Genomic DNA, 17,878 nt, shown 5'->3' on the forward strand with positions numbered 1-17,878 from the left:
GCTGTCATTATGTTTTATGTGCTCTGTGGCTGTTCTCTCAAGTAGAGAGATAGATGTATTCCTGTAAACACTGGCCATGTGATATCGGTGATCGTGTTGAAGCTGAGAGGGTTAGAAAGGATGAGCGGGTTGCGTGTGTCAGAATGAAGGAGGAAAATAGTTCAAATGACTGTGAGAGTGAGAGAATGGAGAGGCTAGATCTTAACGGGAACAGACAAGGGCCAAACAAAGAAAGTACACAAACACTGACTGAAACAAAAAGTAAAGGGCAAGGGTGGGTGGGGGTAAGACAGAAGAACATCGAGAGGAAAAGAAAGGTAAATAGAAAATGAAAGGTCATGCTAAATTCTTTGAAATAAAGTTCCTGACTAAACAAGTTACTAACTAAACAATGGAACAATTTAAGATGTACGCAAACAAAGACCTTTGCAAAAATTCATTCAAATTCATTGTATTTTTAATTGTTGTCATTCTTGGTTCAATTAACATTTTTTTCTAAATTCATTCTTGTCAAAGGTAAACACAATGTTTGTTGTCTCCAACATTAATAAATGCTTTTTTGTACCCCCCACCCCTAGCCCCTAACATAAACTAACATTACTGAAGCACACATACTTTCTCTCACTCTGGTATTCTCCTATTAGCTTGCATATTCAGATCCTACAAATGAGTCACTCAACGAATACGAAAAGTCTAAAATGCACACGAACTCAAAAGCGTGGACAAACAGACTTCTAATTTACACACACAGAATGTACACAGAAAGTGCACGCATATCCCTTTTCTCTTTCATACATTCTGACAAGCAGACACACGCACGCACGTGCTCGCACATGCACACACCCACCCACACACACACATAAACACTTCAGTCCCTACTAGCATGTATATAAAGTTACACTACAATGCACTCTGATTTCTGATGTCAAGAAATTCTAAGTGCAGCGCTTAAGGAGTGAAGTCGTCTATTCGGTATTGTCTCTCCTCTTTGTTTCCCCGTGCTGCTGCCACATTTTCTGGTTAAATGTGTTTCTCTTCTGGAACGTAATCTGGACTACAGTATCGACAACATCTGAAGAAAGTTACATCTCTCCTCAAATGCCTTAACACATATTCATCTGTGTTTGTCAGATTAAATCACGGCACGCGTCCATTTAATGTACTTAACAGAAGCAATTGCTTCAGCAAAAATAAACACATAAAAAAACTATTTGGCACAATAGCTCAATAAAAAAAATACTTGAAATGTACATAAATAAACAAGCAAATCAATAAATAATGTAAACCAATGTGTCAGTATAACCCATACAGCATTGTCATTGATAATGCAATTCTACAATTTTTTTTCCTTTATTATAGTATAAAACAGTGAAACAGTGGACTGCTGTAAGTCTGTTTGCACATTCACGCATGTTTTACAAAATGGCGACTAAAGTAACGTGTGACACTAATCAGTCTCCTCAGGCACCTGCCTCACAGTGGCCACTGTATCAGATCGTTACCACGGTGACTGTCATTGCAATAATGACCAGCCCTAATTTAGGAACCTTTGAAAGTGACGGGAACTGGAATGGGAAAAAAGATTTCTGGGGAATTTCTTAACGTCTACACTTCAGTATTGTAATTTGTGATAGTAGAAACCATTAGAATGGATATGGGTGAAAGTTTGCCATTTCACTCCCAGAAAAAAATGTCATGGCTAGAAATCCAGGAGGTGTTCTTCTGGATATGCCTTCAAAGCAAAGGTCCAGTCTGTATTTTCCAGTTATTAGGGGTTGAAGGCAGACATGAAAAAACAGATATAGGACCAGTGCTTGGAGGGCACTGGCTATATTGTCATTGACATTTAGGCTGTGGACACCACAAAGCCACAATAGGATAATATCCGGAGGTCAGCGATAGCTGCACATAAAAGCCACATAGGGATTCTGCCAACTAATTTCTATGATCCAGTCAACACCATAAACGCCTGTGCCTTCGGTGTGGGACCAATTCGTATCCATGACGGTAGAACCAAGGGCCGGGAAAAGGAAGGGCGAAGTGGAGAAAAATGGAGGCTAGTGTACACCACAGTCAAGCACGTCGACGGAACTGCCCAGCTGGAACCCATCCAACAAAGCTTATTGGAAGCCTACGGCCCACAATCCTTTGGTCAGTCTAACCATGGCCATCACACTACGCAGGGTTCAAAGTTCAGCCATGACAGGAACATCTGAAGACAACGGTGTTAGTTCCTTAGCAGATGGACAGGCAACAATACTCCGTTAGAAATCCCAATGCCCATGTCCTACTTTAACTGTGCGTGTGTGTAGCCAGAGGCAACCTAGGCACCATGTCAGTATTCGGTCTATAACCAAATGCCATTTAGGCTCTTTGTCATCACGCTGACACACCAAGGTCATGAAATGCAGTGCCACGTAATGCACCAAAGTCTATGTCCGAAGACGCATGAACCAACGACAAACTGTGCGCGTCAAAGGTGATTGTGGGTGTGGCGAGTTATCGTCGGAGAAGGCCTTTTCTTAAGCGAGTCCCATCGAGAGTCCTGTTTTCTTTTTGTGTGTTTGTTCTCGTTTCTAATTTACTTGAAATCTGGCTTTTGGATTTAGAATTGTGTCCTTTCTTTTGCTCCCTTGCACTTTCTAATTAAATTGGTGGATGCAGAGTCCGTCAGCCCAAGAGGTCTAGGTATCCTTGGGATGTCACTCGATGAGACAGTCGCTAGGAGACCAGGAGGGCGGAGATGAGCAAGGTTGCCACGGTGAGCAGAAGGCGATCGCGTGATGGGCTGCTGCCGCTCACGCTCTTCTCCAGTTTGGGAATTTCAGGGTTAAATTCATCTGGGGAGAGCATGACAGAGATTGAGATAAAGAAAGTAAGAGAAAGAAAAAGGGAGAGAAATCAATCACACAATAACACAATAATCTATACTGAATGTGGTGCAATGTATACAAATAAGGCACATGACTATGCAGCGAACAGAAATATTATGCCAGCCAACAATTGTCAAAATAATGATGCTCTATTCTCTCCAGGAAGGAGAGAAAAAAACGTTGTTGTTATTCATTCTTTAATGTACATGCGTCATTTTATTGTAACCACTCGTCTCCATCCTGCAGGATGTGCAATTAAATAAAATTACCACTGAACAGACCTATTAATTATTCCGAATCCTACATTAGCCGGAGGGCAAGAGAAAGCAAGTGAACTGAAAAAAAATAAAAGATCCCTCTTAAAGTAAGCCGGGCATGTGTGAGCAGCTCCCTTTGAGCCACCATGAGGAAAGAGAGCAAACCTGAGAGACTGAGAGGGATGATACTGATTCGATTGAAATGACAAGTATCCGGGTATAGACACCGGCAAATGTCGCTCTGTGCCCGTGTCACTCTGTGCTCAGCTGGAATGTCCGGAATGTTGCTTTTATCAACTTTCAGAGAGGGAAAAACACGCAAGTTGACCAGTTATGTCAGTGCGCCTTTCCACGTCAAAACATTTGTTAGAAACATTAGCTAACAAGTGGCTCAGAAGCCCCACTCGCAGCGAATGGAGCAAACAGGCAAGTATCCCCCGGGGAACGTTGGAAGCATCGGTCTTATTGAGCTCTAGCGACTCCCTCAGTTGGCTCTCTGCCTGCAAAGCTAAATGACGTCATTGGAGGAGTGAGGGTGCCCTCATACCCTTTGACCTACATGACATGGTTGGAAGAGCGTTGTGGAATAAAATCAGAATGGCTTGTCAAGGGTTCCTGTGAGGAAATTACTGCCACAAACTTCAACGGTCACCAATTCTTTGGGAGTTGCGCCATTAGATTGGGCCAAAGAATTGTAACCAGAGTAACTGTGATTTACTCTGACTGATCTAGCTGACATGTAAATCACCCATAGAGATAAGGAATGGGGTGAATTACATTGGAATTAAAGTAAATGAAGACAATTTTATCTCAGAAAATGTAAGTAATTTAAGTGCACTTCCAGAATTACTGGAAATGGAATTGACTACAACTAACTCTGAGTTGGAATTGACTACAAAAAGATAGGTAGAGGCAACTTGATGGATACAACCTGGTTTTAGCATTGCCATTGTGGACTTTTTAACATTTTAAATTAGTCTACTGTGTTCATTCTAGTTGCCACAATAAATGAACACACAAGAAAGTGCCTGACATCAGACACCATTATCAACTTCATACTTATATCAAAAACAAAAGCAGAACATTGCCAACTTTATAATGGTGACTAACTTATTGGCACAGCCCATGCTGTCAATGAAGTTACAAATGCACAGTGGCCAAGTTGAGACCTCAGTTTTCCCCTAGGAGATTACCTAACAAGGTATTGATTGTCACGTTATCTCAGACAGGGAGGGATGATGATTAAGTTTATACCATAAAAACAGGAAGGGATGGTTACTTTTAACCAGAATATGAAGTCAGTATGTTGAGGAATAGTGTTCCTGATTGTGTAAGAGGTGTTAGCTAAACTCTGAATCAGGTCTTGTGATTTGGAAAATACAGATTGGCAAACTCCTTAATACTATACCCAAGCAAGCTCAAACTGGAACTTGGAGAGACATTGTCTGTGTTCAAAATCTCAGTGTATGATGGGTCAATTCAAGTGGAATAGGGGCCTAGACAATATTAAACTAAAATATAGTAAAAGAAAAAGGGAGGAGTTAATCAGAGGACGACGCAAGGTCCTGAAGGTGAGCGAGTGGGCGGTTAATGGGTCCGGTGTGGCCATTACGGTTACGCAACTTACAAGTTTATGGGCCATGATAACTGCTCCTCTGTTATTTTTCTGTTGATGCTACTAAAGCATGCAGTACAAAATAATGCATTAGAAGGCTGCAAGGCATTCTTGGTTGTTTGGACTTTTCCGTTTCCATAAGCTCATACATTACTGTGATCAGAGGAGCCCTCCGGTACCGTAAACTCTCTTGCTTTCTCACTTTCTCGCTCCTCTCTTTTTTCTTTCACTTTCTTTCTTTTTTCCTTTTGCTATCATTCTCTCCCTGACATGTCCTTTTTCTGTCACTCTGTTCATCTATCTACAGTGGGGAGAACAAGTATTTGATACACTGCCGATTTTGCAGGTTTTCCTACTTACAAAGCATGTAGAGGTCTGTCATTTTTATCATAGGTACATTTCAACTGTGAGAGATGGAATCTAAAACAAAAATCCAGAAAATCACATTGTATGATTTTTAAATAATTAATTTGCATTTTATTGCATGACATAAGTATTTGATCACCTACCAACCAGTAAGAATTCCGTCTATCACAGACCTCTAGTTTTTCTTTAAGAAGCCCTCCTGTTCTCCACTCATTACCTGTATTAACTGCACCTGTTTGATCTCGTTGCCTGTATAAAAGACAACTGTCCACACACTCAATCAAACAGACTCCAAACTCTCCACAATGGCCAAGACCAGAGAGCTGTGTAAGGACATCAGGGATAAAAGTGTAGACCTGCACAAGGCTGGGATGGGCTACAGGACAATAGGCAAGCAGCTTGGGGAGAAGGCAACAACTGTTGGGGCAATTATTAGAAAATGGAAGAATTTCAAGATGACGGTCAATCTCCCTCGGTCTGGGGCTCCATGCAAAGATCTCACCTCGTGGGGCATCAATGATCATGAGGAAGGTGAGGGATCAGCCTACAACTACACGGCAGGACCTGGTCAATGACCTGAAGAGAGCTGGGACCACAGTCTCAAAGAAAACCATTAGTAACACACCACGCCGTCATGGATTAAAATCCTGCAGCGCACGCAAGGTCCCCCTGTTCAAGCCAGCGCATGTCCAGAGCTTTTTGGTCTAAACTTCACTCGCCGTGTTTGGAGGAAGAAGAAGGATGAGAACAACCCCAAGAACACCATCCCAACCGTGAAGCATGGAGGTGGAAACATCATTCTTTGGGGATGCTGTTCTGCAAAGGGGACAGGACGACTGCACCGTATTGAGGGGAGGATGGATGGGGCCATGTATCGCGAGATCTTGGCCAACAACCTCCTTCCCTCAGTAAGAGCATTGAAGATGGGTCGTGGCTGGGTCTTCCAGCATGACAATGACCCGAAACACACAGCCAGGGCAACAAAGGAGTGGCTCGGTAAGAAGCATCTCAAGGTCCTGGAGTGGCCTAACCAGACTCCAGACCTGAACCCAATAGAAAATCTTTGGAGGGAGCTGAAAGTCCGTATTGCCCAGCGACAGCCCTGAAACCTGAACGAACTGGAGAAGTGGGCCAAAATCCCTGCTGCAGTGTGTGCAAACCTGGTCAAGAACTACAGGAAACGTATGATCTCTGTAATTGCAAACAAAGGTTTCTGTACCAAATATTAAGTTCTGCTTTTCTGATGTATCAAATACTTATGTCATTAAATAAAATGCAAATTAATTACTTAAAAATCATACAATGTGATTTTCTGGATTTCTTTTTTAGATGTTTAGATTCCGTCACTCACAGTTGAAGAGTACCTATGACAAAAATGACAGACCTCTACATGCTTTGTAAGTGGGAAAATCTGCAAAATCGGCAGTGTATCAAATACTTGTTCTCCCCACTGTATCTATCTATCTACACTGAACCTCTCTCTGCCTCTCTCGAAATGGCCTCTTTGTTTTATGGCTCTTGGTACCCAGGTCCTAGTCGCCATCTTATGCAGGTCACACCCTTTTAGGCCCATCATGGCTGGCCACAAGCTCCCTGAAGCAGCCAGAGCTAAATGGTTGCCGGCAACCGGGGCTTTTGTGTGTGTCTGAGAGAGAACAATAGGGTTTACATAACCACTCAATTGCACCATCGACTTGTTCACCTGGCTGTAGGTAAACAGGAATCTTTCATTCATTAGAAAGAGACCAATGTTAACAAAGTGAGTGCAACGTTAGCATATACAATTGTTTTAAGATTCATTTTGCATAGATCATTTTGTATTTTGATATGGAGTCCCTTGTTCCAGAGACTGCTGAATATAGATAATATTTTTTATTCTTTAGCTCCAACTAAGCATTTTGAAGGAATTTATTTGCAAGTGCACCCAATGAGGGTGATTTTCTACTGACTCCTTAGCTTAGCTTTTGGTTCAAAGCATTGGCATTTGGGTAAATTACAGCAAAACTAATCCAGGTGTTCCAGACACTCTCCTGATTCAAATGGATTTACGAGTTTGTAACTCCCATCAATTCTTAAAATCGCCAAAAATGACTCCAAATGTAATTGGCAACATTTAAGGCAGTATCTGAGCGGAAAATGGTGATGACCTTTCAAATGATGTATAGCACGCATTTGTGTCACAAACGGTTCAATATATACAGACACTTTAGTGACGTCTGTTATGTTAGGCACCACACCTCTGCAAAAAGACAGTAAATTATGCATTCTGGTAATACATTTACCGTAATGGCTTCAACTGTCTGGATGGCGAGATTCTGCTGAACACAGTAAACGAAAACTGGTGCAGCTAGCACAAACGTGACAGAATCAGGTGGAATAACGACACAACTAAATTAAATCATGCCACGTGATGCTTGACCCGTATGGATTAATGACAGATATAGAGAGATACAGAGAAGGTAAAAGATAGTATGAGAGAGAGGGATATAGAGAAGGGGGAAATAATAAGGAAGAGATGGAGAGCAAGATCGCTATAGAGGAAGAGAACTCACCGATGTCATGTATTTTGATATTGGGCCTGACATTGTCATCAGGAGGTGTCTGACTGGAATCGTCATCTGTTTGGGAGACTTAGAAGGAGAAAGTGAGAGCGAGAGACAAAGAGAAACAAATAGAGGGAGAGAGTGAGAGAGAGAGAGAGAGAAACACTATGTCATTAAAAAGCCCCCCTGCATTTTTTACACATTCACTGCCAAGGCATGCCCAATGGCAGTTTATTCACTAAAATATAGTACACCTAGTCTGACCAGGGCCCTATGGGGTGAAAAGTAGCGCACTTTATAGGTGTCAAGTGCCATTTGGGACTTAACCCAAGCTGGGAAAGTCCAAAAAACATTATACAGAGGGAAGCAATGGGACACAAGATGAAAGTTGAATTACTTCCTACACACGCTGGCAGTCTAGACCTGAATTGAACATGGACATCGGCAAAGTGAGAGTTTAAATGGCTTACCAATGTTGCACTACAGAGAGTGGGGGTACGGTAGGAGGACCTTAATATTGAAGGGAATCTACCATAGCGCTTGACTTTTTGATCTGCAGCCCAATGTGTTCGTACAGTGGAAAGAACAAGTATTTGATACACTGCCGATTTTGCAGGTTTTCCTACTTGCAAAGCATGGGTCTGTCATTTTTATTATTGGTACACTTCAACTGTGAGAGACGGAATCTAAAACAAAAATCCAGAAAATCACATTGTATGATTTTTTAATAATTAATTTTCATTTTATTGCATGACATAAGTATTTGATCACCTACCAACCAGTAAGAATTCCGGCTCTCACAGACCTGTTAGTTTTTCTTTAAGAAGCCCTCCTGTTCTCCCCTCATTACCTGTATTTACTGCACCAGTTTGAACTCGTTACCTGTATTAAAGACACCTGTCCACACACTCAATCAAACGGACTCCAACCTCTCCACAATGGCCAAGACCAGAGAGCTGTGTAAGGACATCAGGGATAAAATTGTAGACCTGCACAAGGCTGGGATGGGCTACAAGACAATAGGCAAGCAGCTTGGGGAGAAGGCAACAACTGTTGGCGCAATTATTAGAAAATGGAAGAATTTCAAGATGACGGTCAATCTCCCTCGGTCTGGGGCTCCATGCAAGATCTCACCTCGTGTGGCATCAATGATCATGAGGAAGGTGAGGGATCAGCCCAGAACTACACGGCAGGACCTGGTCAATGACCTGAAGAGAGCTGTGACCACAGCCTCAAAGAAAACCATTAGTAACACACTACGCCTTAATGGATTCAAATCCTGCAGCGCACGAAAGGTCCCCCTGCTCAAGCCAGCGCATATCCAGGCCCATCTGAAGTTTGCCAATGACCATCTGGATGATCCAGAGGAGGATCTGATGAGACAAAAATAGAGCTTTTTGGTCTAAACTCCACTCGCCGTGTTTAGAGGAAGAAGAAGGATGAGAACAACCCCAAGAACACCATCCCAACCGTAAAGCATGGAGGTGGAAACATCATTGTTTGGGGATGCTTTTCTGGCAAGGGGACAGGATGACTGCACTGTATTGAGGGGAGGATGGATGGGGCCATGTATCGCGAAATCTTGGCCAACAACCACCTTCCCTCAGTAAGAGCATTGAAATGGGTCGTGGCTGGGTCTTCCAGCATGACAACTACCCAAAACACACAGGGCAACTAAGGAGTGGCTTGATAAGAAGCATCTCAAGGTCCTGGAGTGGCCTAGGCATTCTCCAGACCTGAACCCAATAGAAAATCTTTAGAGGGAGCTGAAAGTCCGTATTGCCCAGCGACTGTCCCCCGAAACCTGAAGGATCTGGAGAAGGTCTGTATGGAGGAGTGGGCCAGAATCCCTGCTGCAGTGTGTGCAAACAAGAACTACAGGAAACTAATGATCTCTGTAATTGCAAACAAAGGTTTCTGTACCAAATATTAAGTTCTGCTTTTCTGATTAATCAAATACTTATGTCATGCAATAAAATGCAAATTAATTACTTAAAAATCATACAATGTGATTTTCTGGATTTTTATTTTAGATTCCGTCTCTCACAGTTGAAATGTACCAATGATAAAAATGACAGACCTCTACATGCTTTGTAAGTAGGAAAACCTGCAAAAGACATGTCTTCAAAACAAAAGGCCAGAGATACAGCGGAAACAGTACAGCGAGGAGAAAATTGTGTTCAGATGGCGAGCTATTAAGCCAACCTTGGAGAGTAAAGGTTGTGGTTAGTAAACACAGTCGCACGCATGCAATCAAACGTACCCCCCCCAACACACACACAGTCACACATCCACACACACACAAACACACAGTCACACAAACAACCCAAGTGGACACTTCTATAGATTAGCGCTGACGCCCAGAGCGGGGGTTAAGGTGCTGTGTACACAGGAGCCAACACTGGCCTGAGTGCGGCGATGTATTAAAGCTGACAAGGTCAGGGAAGTAGAGGGGAGCTTTCAGTGCCGGCCTTTGATCAAAGGGCCTGCAGGGAGAGAGCGAGAGATGCTACTGGAGCAAAAATAACACAGACCATCCCTATCAGACACAGCATCAACTATGGGGTGGGTGGGGGCACGGGAAGAGCAAAAACTGTAAAGAGAGGGGAGAGATGGAGAGAAAAGGGAGGTATTTATAGATGGGGTAGAGCTAGAGAGGGAGAGATTGGGGAGTGAAGGGGGAGGCCAGAGATGGGGGAAGGCAGAGGGGACATCAGAAGAAGAGAAACCGATTCAGCGAGATGAAAGGTGAGGAGAGAAGCTTCCATCTTACTTTAATTAGACATCCTCATTACGCTTAAAACACCACCTTTTTAAATACGTTTTTAACCCTATTTTAAAACGAAAGTCCCTTGAGGTTATAAAACAGCACCCCCTCCCTCTATAAAAACACTGTGCAAGCTTCCAAGCCTCCATGCAGTCACATTACTTGTACACAACAACACAGAATGACCCCGTACAGTACACAGTCTGGCACTACTGTACAAACGTCTAACCAACCCGGCCTCTCGGAGTGCAGACATCCCCCTTGAGCCCTCGTACCACCTGAATTGTGTCCACACTGTTAATCCTTTTAGTAGCAGAAGGTGGAACGTCAATAAAACCCAAAGAGAGATTCTGAAAAAATAGCCTCACTATCAGACATCACGGGGAGAACACTAACAGAAGCTGTAGCCTCGGGTCTCCCATGTGTCAACTGTGTGTGTTTGTGTGTAGGGAAAAAGGGATAGAAAAAGGTGAAGGGCAGGGAGAGTTTCAGAATGAGAGTAACACAGAAAGTGACAGAAAGAAAAATAAGAAATATCTCAAAAATGTGAGAGGCAGACAGAAAAATCACAGAACTTATATTGTATGCCGTTTTTAAATCAGAATTTTCTTGAGAATAACAAAAACAAAGACTAATGCACACACTACATCTAATAGAATGAAGTTCAACTGGACATCTAAATAAGGCAGTGAAAAAACTGAGAGAAACCCCACAGAGCATTCTATGCCATTAAAATACAAATTAGAATGTCTTTGAATCAATGAGGTGTGGTGTTCACTTGCAAAACAAGATTAAATTGAATGGGACAAGCATTCCATCTAAACCCTTCATCTAAAAGGCTACTACATGTCTAAATGAAAAAAACTAATAACAATTTCAGGGCAGAATAAGGCCAATATGTTATGAATAAAATAAATAGTAATAATTAAAATAAATATAAATAAAAAAGAGCAAATCAATATTGGAAAAAATTACAATAATCGCCCTCTCATATCATTACCACGCTCTACAGGATCAAAAGCTGAGTAGAGTCCCTTCACCCAGCTCGTCCAAGGGTGAGTTCACAAACTTGTTTCTAGTAACACATTGAAGCCTTACAACAAAAACGTTTATTACATTTAATACAAATTTCAACCCAGGCAAAACAAATCTACAATATCTAGTGAGAATCACACACAAGTATAAAGCAAAATGCTGTGCTATCTGGCCCTAAATTTACATTGCACTCTGGCAAACTATATGACCATGGTGACTGATCATAACCTTAGAAAAACCTTGACAAAGTACAGGCTCGGTGGGCACAGCCCTACCATTGAGAAGGGCAGACGCAGGAAAACCTGGCTCTCTCTAGAGGAAAGGCTGTGCAATCCCTGCACCGCAGCAGAACCTGAAACAGAGCTGCATTTCCTGACAAAATGTCAGAAATATAAAACAATTACAGAGTGTAATTTCCCCAAATTTGAGACCATTACTGAGAATTTCAAAGACCTCTCTGATGAGAAGAAGCTACCCATGCATTTGGAAGAGGACTCAGAGCTGTGGATTGGCAACATACTACATGTGCCTGCAATAAAATGAGTGACAGTGTCTGACAGCCTTTGCTATTTTTCTTGTATTTGTTCCTTTTTTTCTCCTACTAATTATCTGGTTGACAATACGACTTATTACTATTTCTTCAATGATGTTGTATTGCAAATGAAGTACCCTTTACCAATATGTTATGTCATGCTTATCAAGCTATTTAAATTATAAGAGGAAAGACAAAGTTGGACTGAGAAAAACAGAGAGAAAACAGAATATAAGAGAGACAAAGAAAAGAAGAAAGAGACAAAGAGAGAGAGAAAAAGAGAGGGAGAAAGAGACATACCCGTGGAGCAGCAGACGTAGACTCTCAGTCTCAGGCAGTTGTGGCCGTGGTGATGGGTGGGCGTGGCTTCAAGAGAACACAGATACACATCAGCCATACTACGCCATCTACAGGCCAACCAGTACATTAACACAGGCCTTTTCTCACTCTTGCAATCCTCACGTCTTCACCGCTCTTGCCTCACCTCCTCAAAAACCCATTGGATGAGGAGGCAGAGGTCCTTCCCCTCCTTCAATAGGGTTTGTGAGGAGTAGGTACTGTGAGAAAGTACTGTGAGAAGTGAGAAAAAGCCTCCCGACTATGTGCCTGTGTTCCAAACTACACCTTATAACCTTAATCAGGAGTAGGAAACACGGGGGCTGGAGAGCAGCAGGCATTTCATGTTTTGATGATTTAACCTGGAAGACCAGGTGTGTTTGATGATTTAACCTGGAAGACCAGGTGTGTTTTGATGATTTAACCTGGAAGACCAGGTGTGTTTTGATGATTTAACCTGGAAGACCAGGTGTGTTTTGATGATTTAACCTGGAAGACCAGGTGTGTTGAATTTTAAGGAACTGAACCATTGTGTCAGTTAGCTCAGTTGTTCAGGTGGAGAGCCTAGTTGTAACAAAATCTTACACTACCTCCAGGAACAGGGTTGCCTGTCTTGTACCTGTCACATTATGCAGCATCCCAACTCTGACATGAATTCCATTAATTGGTCTTTTGAGCCAGATATTTTCCCATCCAAACTTTTTAGAGTTGATGCAATTGGTTGACATCAAAGAAATATCAGAATTCTGGATGAATGATCAGAATTGGGCTACCTGTGTAAACTCAGCCATACTGCAAATTTGTGCAATCTGACCCTGGTCAGAGGTTGTGCAAGAGATTAAATAGGATCCCAAATGGCATAAAATCTAATATTACAGAACTCTAGTAGCTGGGCTTTTGACCAATCACATCTGATGTTCATGTTCATGTTCACTTTTGAATAATTGTTTTGAGAAAATAATTCTGAAGTGGGCTGCCAATGTAAGTGGGTGCAACAAATCTTAAGTGGCTGAAGTCAGTTCGCACTTACAAAGTGTAATGTAGATGTGTACTTGGTACACACAGTAAGGTGCTATGCAATCCACTGTCATTACACAACTATTATACTAGAGAACGTCTCTAATCTACCAGTCACAGATGAAGTAGTACAATCCATCTTAATAATTTCTTTCAGCAATTAACAGACTTGTGTCCAGAGCAACTACAGTTAATAGTAGTTGCTCTGGACACAAGTCAACTACATCTCTGCGCTGGGCTCGGGGCATGGACAGGACAGGAGGTGGCTCATCTAGCCACCTCCAATCCTTTTGGTCTCCCCAATTGGAGGCAGGTGTCTGTCGTTGCCTCCAGTTGGGGACCCTATTTAAGTTTCTTGTTTTTGCCATGCTGGTGTGGTTCATTTTGGTTTTGTTCCTGTATGGAGTATCCCTTGTCACCGGTTGCGGCTTTTTGTTTTGTTTGAGTCTTTCTTTTATTAAACATGGATTATTTCAGTTCTTTCGATTCTGCGCCTGTGTCCTTCCACGCCCCAGCACGTGACATGCACAATAGTAATTGTACAAAAGTACACAAAAGATTTCCCATTTGATAGGAACGTTTCAGGTTTCATCTACAGTCTTGGTACATCAATATTCCACTCACAGATGTAGTAATACTCGTGGCCCACGTTGAACTCGTAGCCCAGGGAGAATGCGCTGTAGCGCTGGAACTTCTCAGAGAACTTGATGGGCGCATGGGGCGCGTGGGGCCGGTTGCACTCCCAGCGCTTGAAGCCCATCTGTGGATCACAGGTGCGATAGCCTCGGTAGCTGACCATGTAGAGGACGTACTGCTCGGCTATGGTGCGCTCCAATGCCCCCCGCTGATTGGTGGTGGTAGTGTTGTAGTGCGGGCAGTAGATATCCAGGTAGTCGTTTACCGCCACCTGCACCGTGTAGCCCTCCCTCCGTAGACTGGCCAGAGAGAGACAGAAAAAAAATCAAGGTTGAGTAACAGCCAACTACAAAACTCTTATCATGGAATGATATGGAGTTGCTGGACACAAGAACAGCCAAGCCTCCGAGCCTCCAATCCCATGAGCATGAAAGTCTGGGTCAGTGGGGAGGAAGGATGTTTTTTCAAGGGCGACATGTGGCTCTCCTACCACGAGGCAGAGGGATACATCTCACAATGTCACGTTCACATTTGAAAACTATAAATCTATTTCTGACTTATATTTTTTGGCTGCACTAATTTTGGTTAAACTGGTAAGGATTGGACTAGGGCTATAACAAATATTTAAAAGCGAAATTTTATGTGATGTAGGGACAAATCAATGGAATATGGTTACATCAGACAAACACAGCAAGATTATCTTTGAAACATTTTTCCTGTGACAACAGCTACTTGTGAACCATATTTTTCTCATAGCAGGCTTTGCAGGCCTCTTCCCAGGCAATTCCTAGCTAGTGAGAAATCATCTGAAAATACCTCCTGCATTTCCAAAGTTGTAAAGTGCTAAATATTTCTGTATTTGTGTTATAAGAGTTTGTAATTTCAAAGATTAAATAAAAAATGTAAAAGGCAATGATATAATTTTGCACTTACAGAGTCTGGCTTTAAGGTTAATGTTTTGCATAGGCTGGCGGTTTGGCCTTGTCTTAAGGACAGGGATGGTGTAATCCCAAAGGTGGGCAGTCAATTTAGTTTCTTTTTTGAGAGCACCAATAAACTCATTATCTGACGCTTGTGGGGCCAAGACAAACGTCAAAAGTAACAGTCATAATGTAGTGATATGTCTGAGCGCTCGCAGGCAAATGAAAACAGCGGACCAGTGTGATAGCAGGTACAGGAGGTCATTTTAGGGGTTAGGAAATGTGTGTGTGTTTGAACAGTTATCACTACAGCCTAAGGCGAGGAGATGAAGTGACATGATTGACTTGGCTGTTTATCATACCGTACTATCTGGACTCATTATCGTAATTGTACACATTATTATTACACAAACTCATTATGCTTAACCTAAAGGGATGGAGAGGGAAATTGATGAGATGTGATGTATCCATAGCTGAGCTGTAAGAGAGCGTCTGTGTCAGGAATGATCAAAGAGATGGCTTGAGGACATTACACGGAAAAAAGATTGTTTAGTATGGGGATATGCAGAAACTGGACATGATCCCATAGTAAAAAAAAATAAAAGAGAGGGCTAATTCATTGTGCTTGTTGCCGGATAAAAAAATAATGGATTGGATGATGATGGGTCTTTCAGTGGGATGCTCTGGATTCTGGACTGTCTGATATAACCAGTGAAGGCGTTTGTCATTTTAATGAATAAAACATCAATGGCTGACCAGGTTAGTCAACTGAACTCCAAAACGGGTGATCAGGAGGGATCAAACGATGAATTCTACTAAAATGGACTACTTCAAAAGAGTGATGACCTTAATGAACAAAGCTATAATGACACGCATACACAGGACAGACCTCTGTTCACCTCTGTGGGATCAATCGGAAATAAATGGAGCTGCAATTACCACTATGTGACAGTAGACGGCAGAATCGTGTTGCATTCAGCTCCAGGGTTTCCTCTCTCCATTACTCTCTCTTTCTCACAACATCTCGCTCTCCGCACACGTAAATGAGCACGCACACACGCACACCCACACACACCTACCGTGCACAAGAGATCACACGCACGCATGCACGGATCGCGCACACACACACAATACTAGGTCAGGTCTCATGGGAGATTATTATTCAATTACAAAATGAGGATCAGAAATGTCACAACGCTGGCACCCCATACCCTCACAGCCCCCCCTTACTATATCATGGTAGCTCCCCTTTCTGGATCTTTTCCTCCTCCTCTACGCTCCCTCTCTCCTTATCTTTTCCCCTTATTCTGCTTGGCCGTTACACGGGCGGCGAGACGGATGAATATAATATCCCTTAACCACTGCTCTTCCCCTGCCATCAATCTTATCTTGCTCGCTCCTATCCCGGCTCCCTTCTCAGATGTTGGATGACAGATTTTCGGTCTTGCATGTGTTGCGAGAAGAAACAACACAGCCAATGCTTCAAAGGGACTAAATTTAGAGAGGGAGGGATGGGGGAGAGAGACAGAAAACGAGGGAAAACGAGAGAAATGGAGGGGGAGACAAGTGAAAAATAAAGTGGGGGATGGACCTAAAGAGACATAGAGGGAAGGAAATGGGGAAATAAAAAGAGGAAAGTGGGTAGGGAGAGGAACATAAAGGCTAGTGAAGGAAGGGGAAAGTGGGTAGGGAGAGGAACATAAAGGCTAGTGAAGGAAGGGGAAAGTGGGTAGGGAGAGGAACATAAAGGCTAGTGAAGGAAGGGGAAAGTGGGTAGGGAGAGGAACATAAAGGCTAGTGAAGGAAGGGGAAAGTGGGTAGGGAGAGGAACATAAAGGCTAGTGAAGGAAGGGGAAAGTGGGTAGGGAGAGGAACATAAAGGCTAGTGAAGGAAGGGGAAAGTGGGTAGGGAGAAGAACATAAAGGCTAGTGAAGGAAGGGGAAAGTGGGTAGGGAGAGGAACATAAAGGCTAGTGAAGGAAGGGGAAAGTGGGTAGGGAGAGGAACATAAAGGCTAGTGAAGGAAGGGGAAAGTGGGTAGGGAGAGGAACATAAAGGCTAGTGAAGGAAGGGGAAAGTGGGTAGGGAGAGGAACATCAGGCTAGTGAAGGAAGGGGAAAGTGGGTAGGGAGAGGAACATAAAGGCTAGTGAAGGAAGGGGAAAGTGGGTAGGGAGAGGAACATCAGGCTAGTGAAGGAAGGGGAAAGTGGGTAGGGAGAGGAACATAAAGGCTAGTGAAGGAAGGGGAAAGTGGAGGGAAAAGAGTTTGCATGAATTCACAAGTGTGTGTACGAATGTTGGTTAGAGGGTATTTGTTACTGTGTGTGATTGCGTGTGTGTTTAAAAGCTGCTTCTTCAGTAGCGTACTCCACACATTAATAAGGACCGAATGTTAAATCACAGTTCCATGACAAATTGTTTATTTTCCTTTATTCTACCCAGCAAGTCACTTAAGAACAAAGTCCTATTTACAGTGACAGCCTGACATAAGGCAAAAAGGCCTCCTGTGGGGGACGTGTGTCGGGATGAAACCATTTCATATGTCGGGCAAATGGACAGCATAGACGAGGTCACAGCAATAGAAAATACAACAGCAAGTCACCACGCCACCACACCGCATAAAGAGAGATGTCTCGACGTAGCGGCGCCAAGGCGACATCACAGCATGACAGCGGGGCCACGTCAAGCCCAGCACAACCAAATAAAAGTGGGCGAGAAAGACAGCGATGAAGGACATGATGGCAGAGGCAAAGTGCATGCAGCGTGAAGCGGCTACAGGTGGCGGTGAGCGCGTCCCCAGATGAATGTGTTGATAATGACTCGGCTTGAATTGTTAAAATTGCTGGCTGCAGCGAACTGAAAAGGGGAGCAGCCAAGGGAGGCAACTGCCCCGGGGACCCTTAGCACAGTGGTTATTAAACCTGTCCTGAGGAGCCCCAGACATCTCACAGTTTGGTTGTAGCCCTGAATAAGCTTGCAT

At 43.1% G+C, this 17,878-nt stretch overlaps 1 protein-coding gene across 1 annotated transcript in view; it reads right to left on the bottom strand.

Annotated features, from left to right (window-relative positions):
* Positions 1 to 461: 461 nt before the first annotated feature.
* The window catches only part of efna3a (ephrin-A3a), a 112,988-nt gene continuing 95,571 nt past the window's right edge, over positions 462 to 17,878 (bottom strand). The window contains exons 2-5 of the mRNA XM_010899093.4: positions 13,966 to 14,276; positions 12,289 to 12,354; positions 7,664 to 7,741; positions 462 to 2,840 (exon numbers count right to left, since the gene is read on the bottom strand). Coding sequence (XP_010897395.1) covers positions 2,722 to 2,840; positions 7,664 to 7,741; positions 12,289 to 12,354; positions 13,966 to 14,276 — 574 coding nt within the window. The 3' untranslated portion in view covers positions 462 to 2,721. The remainder of the gene's footprint in view (positions 2,841 to 7,663; positions 7,742 to 12,288; positions 12,355 to 13,965; positions 14,277 to 17,878) is intronic.

Source organism: Esox lucius, chromosome 10, assembly GCF_011004845.1.
Source record: "Esox lucius isolate fEsoLuc1 chromosome 10, fEsoLuc1.pri, whole genome shotgun sequence".
Lineage (NCBI taxonomy): Eukaryota > Metazoa > Chordata > Actinopteri > Esociformes > Esocidae > Esox > Esox lucius.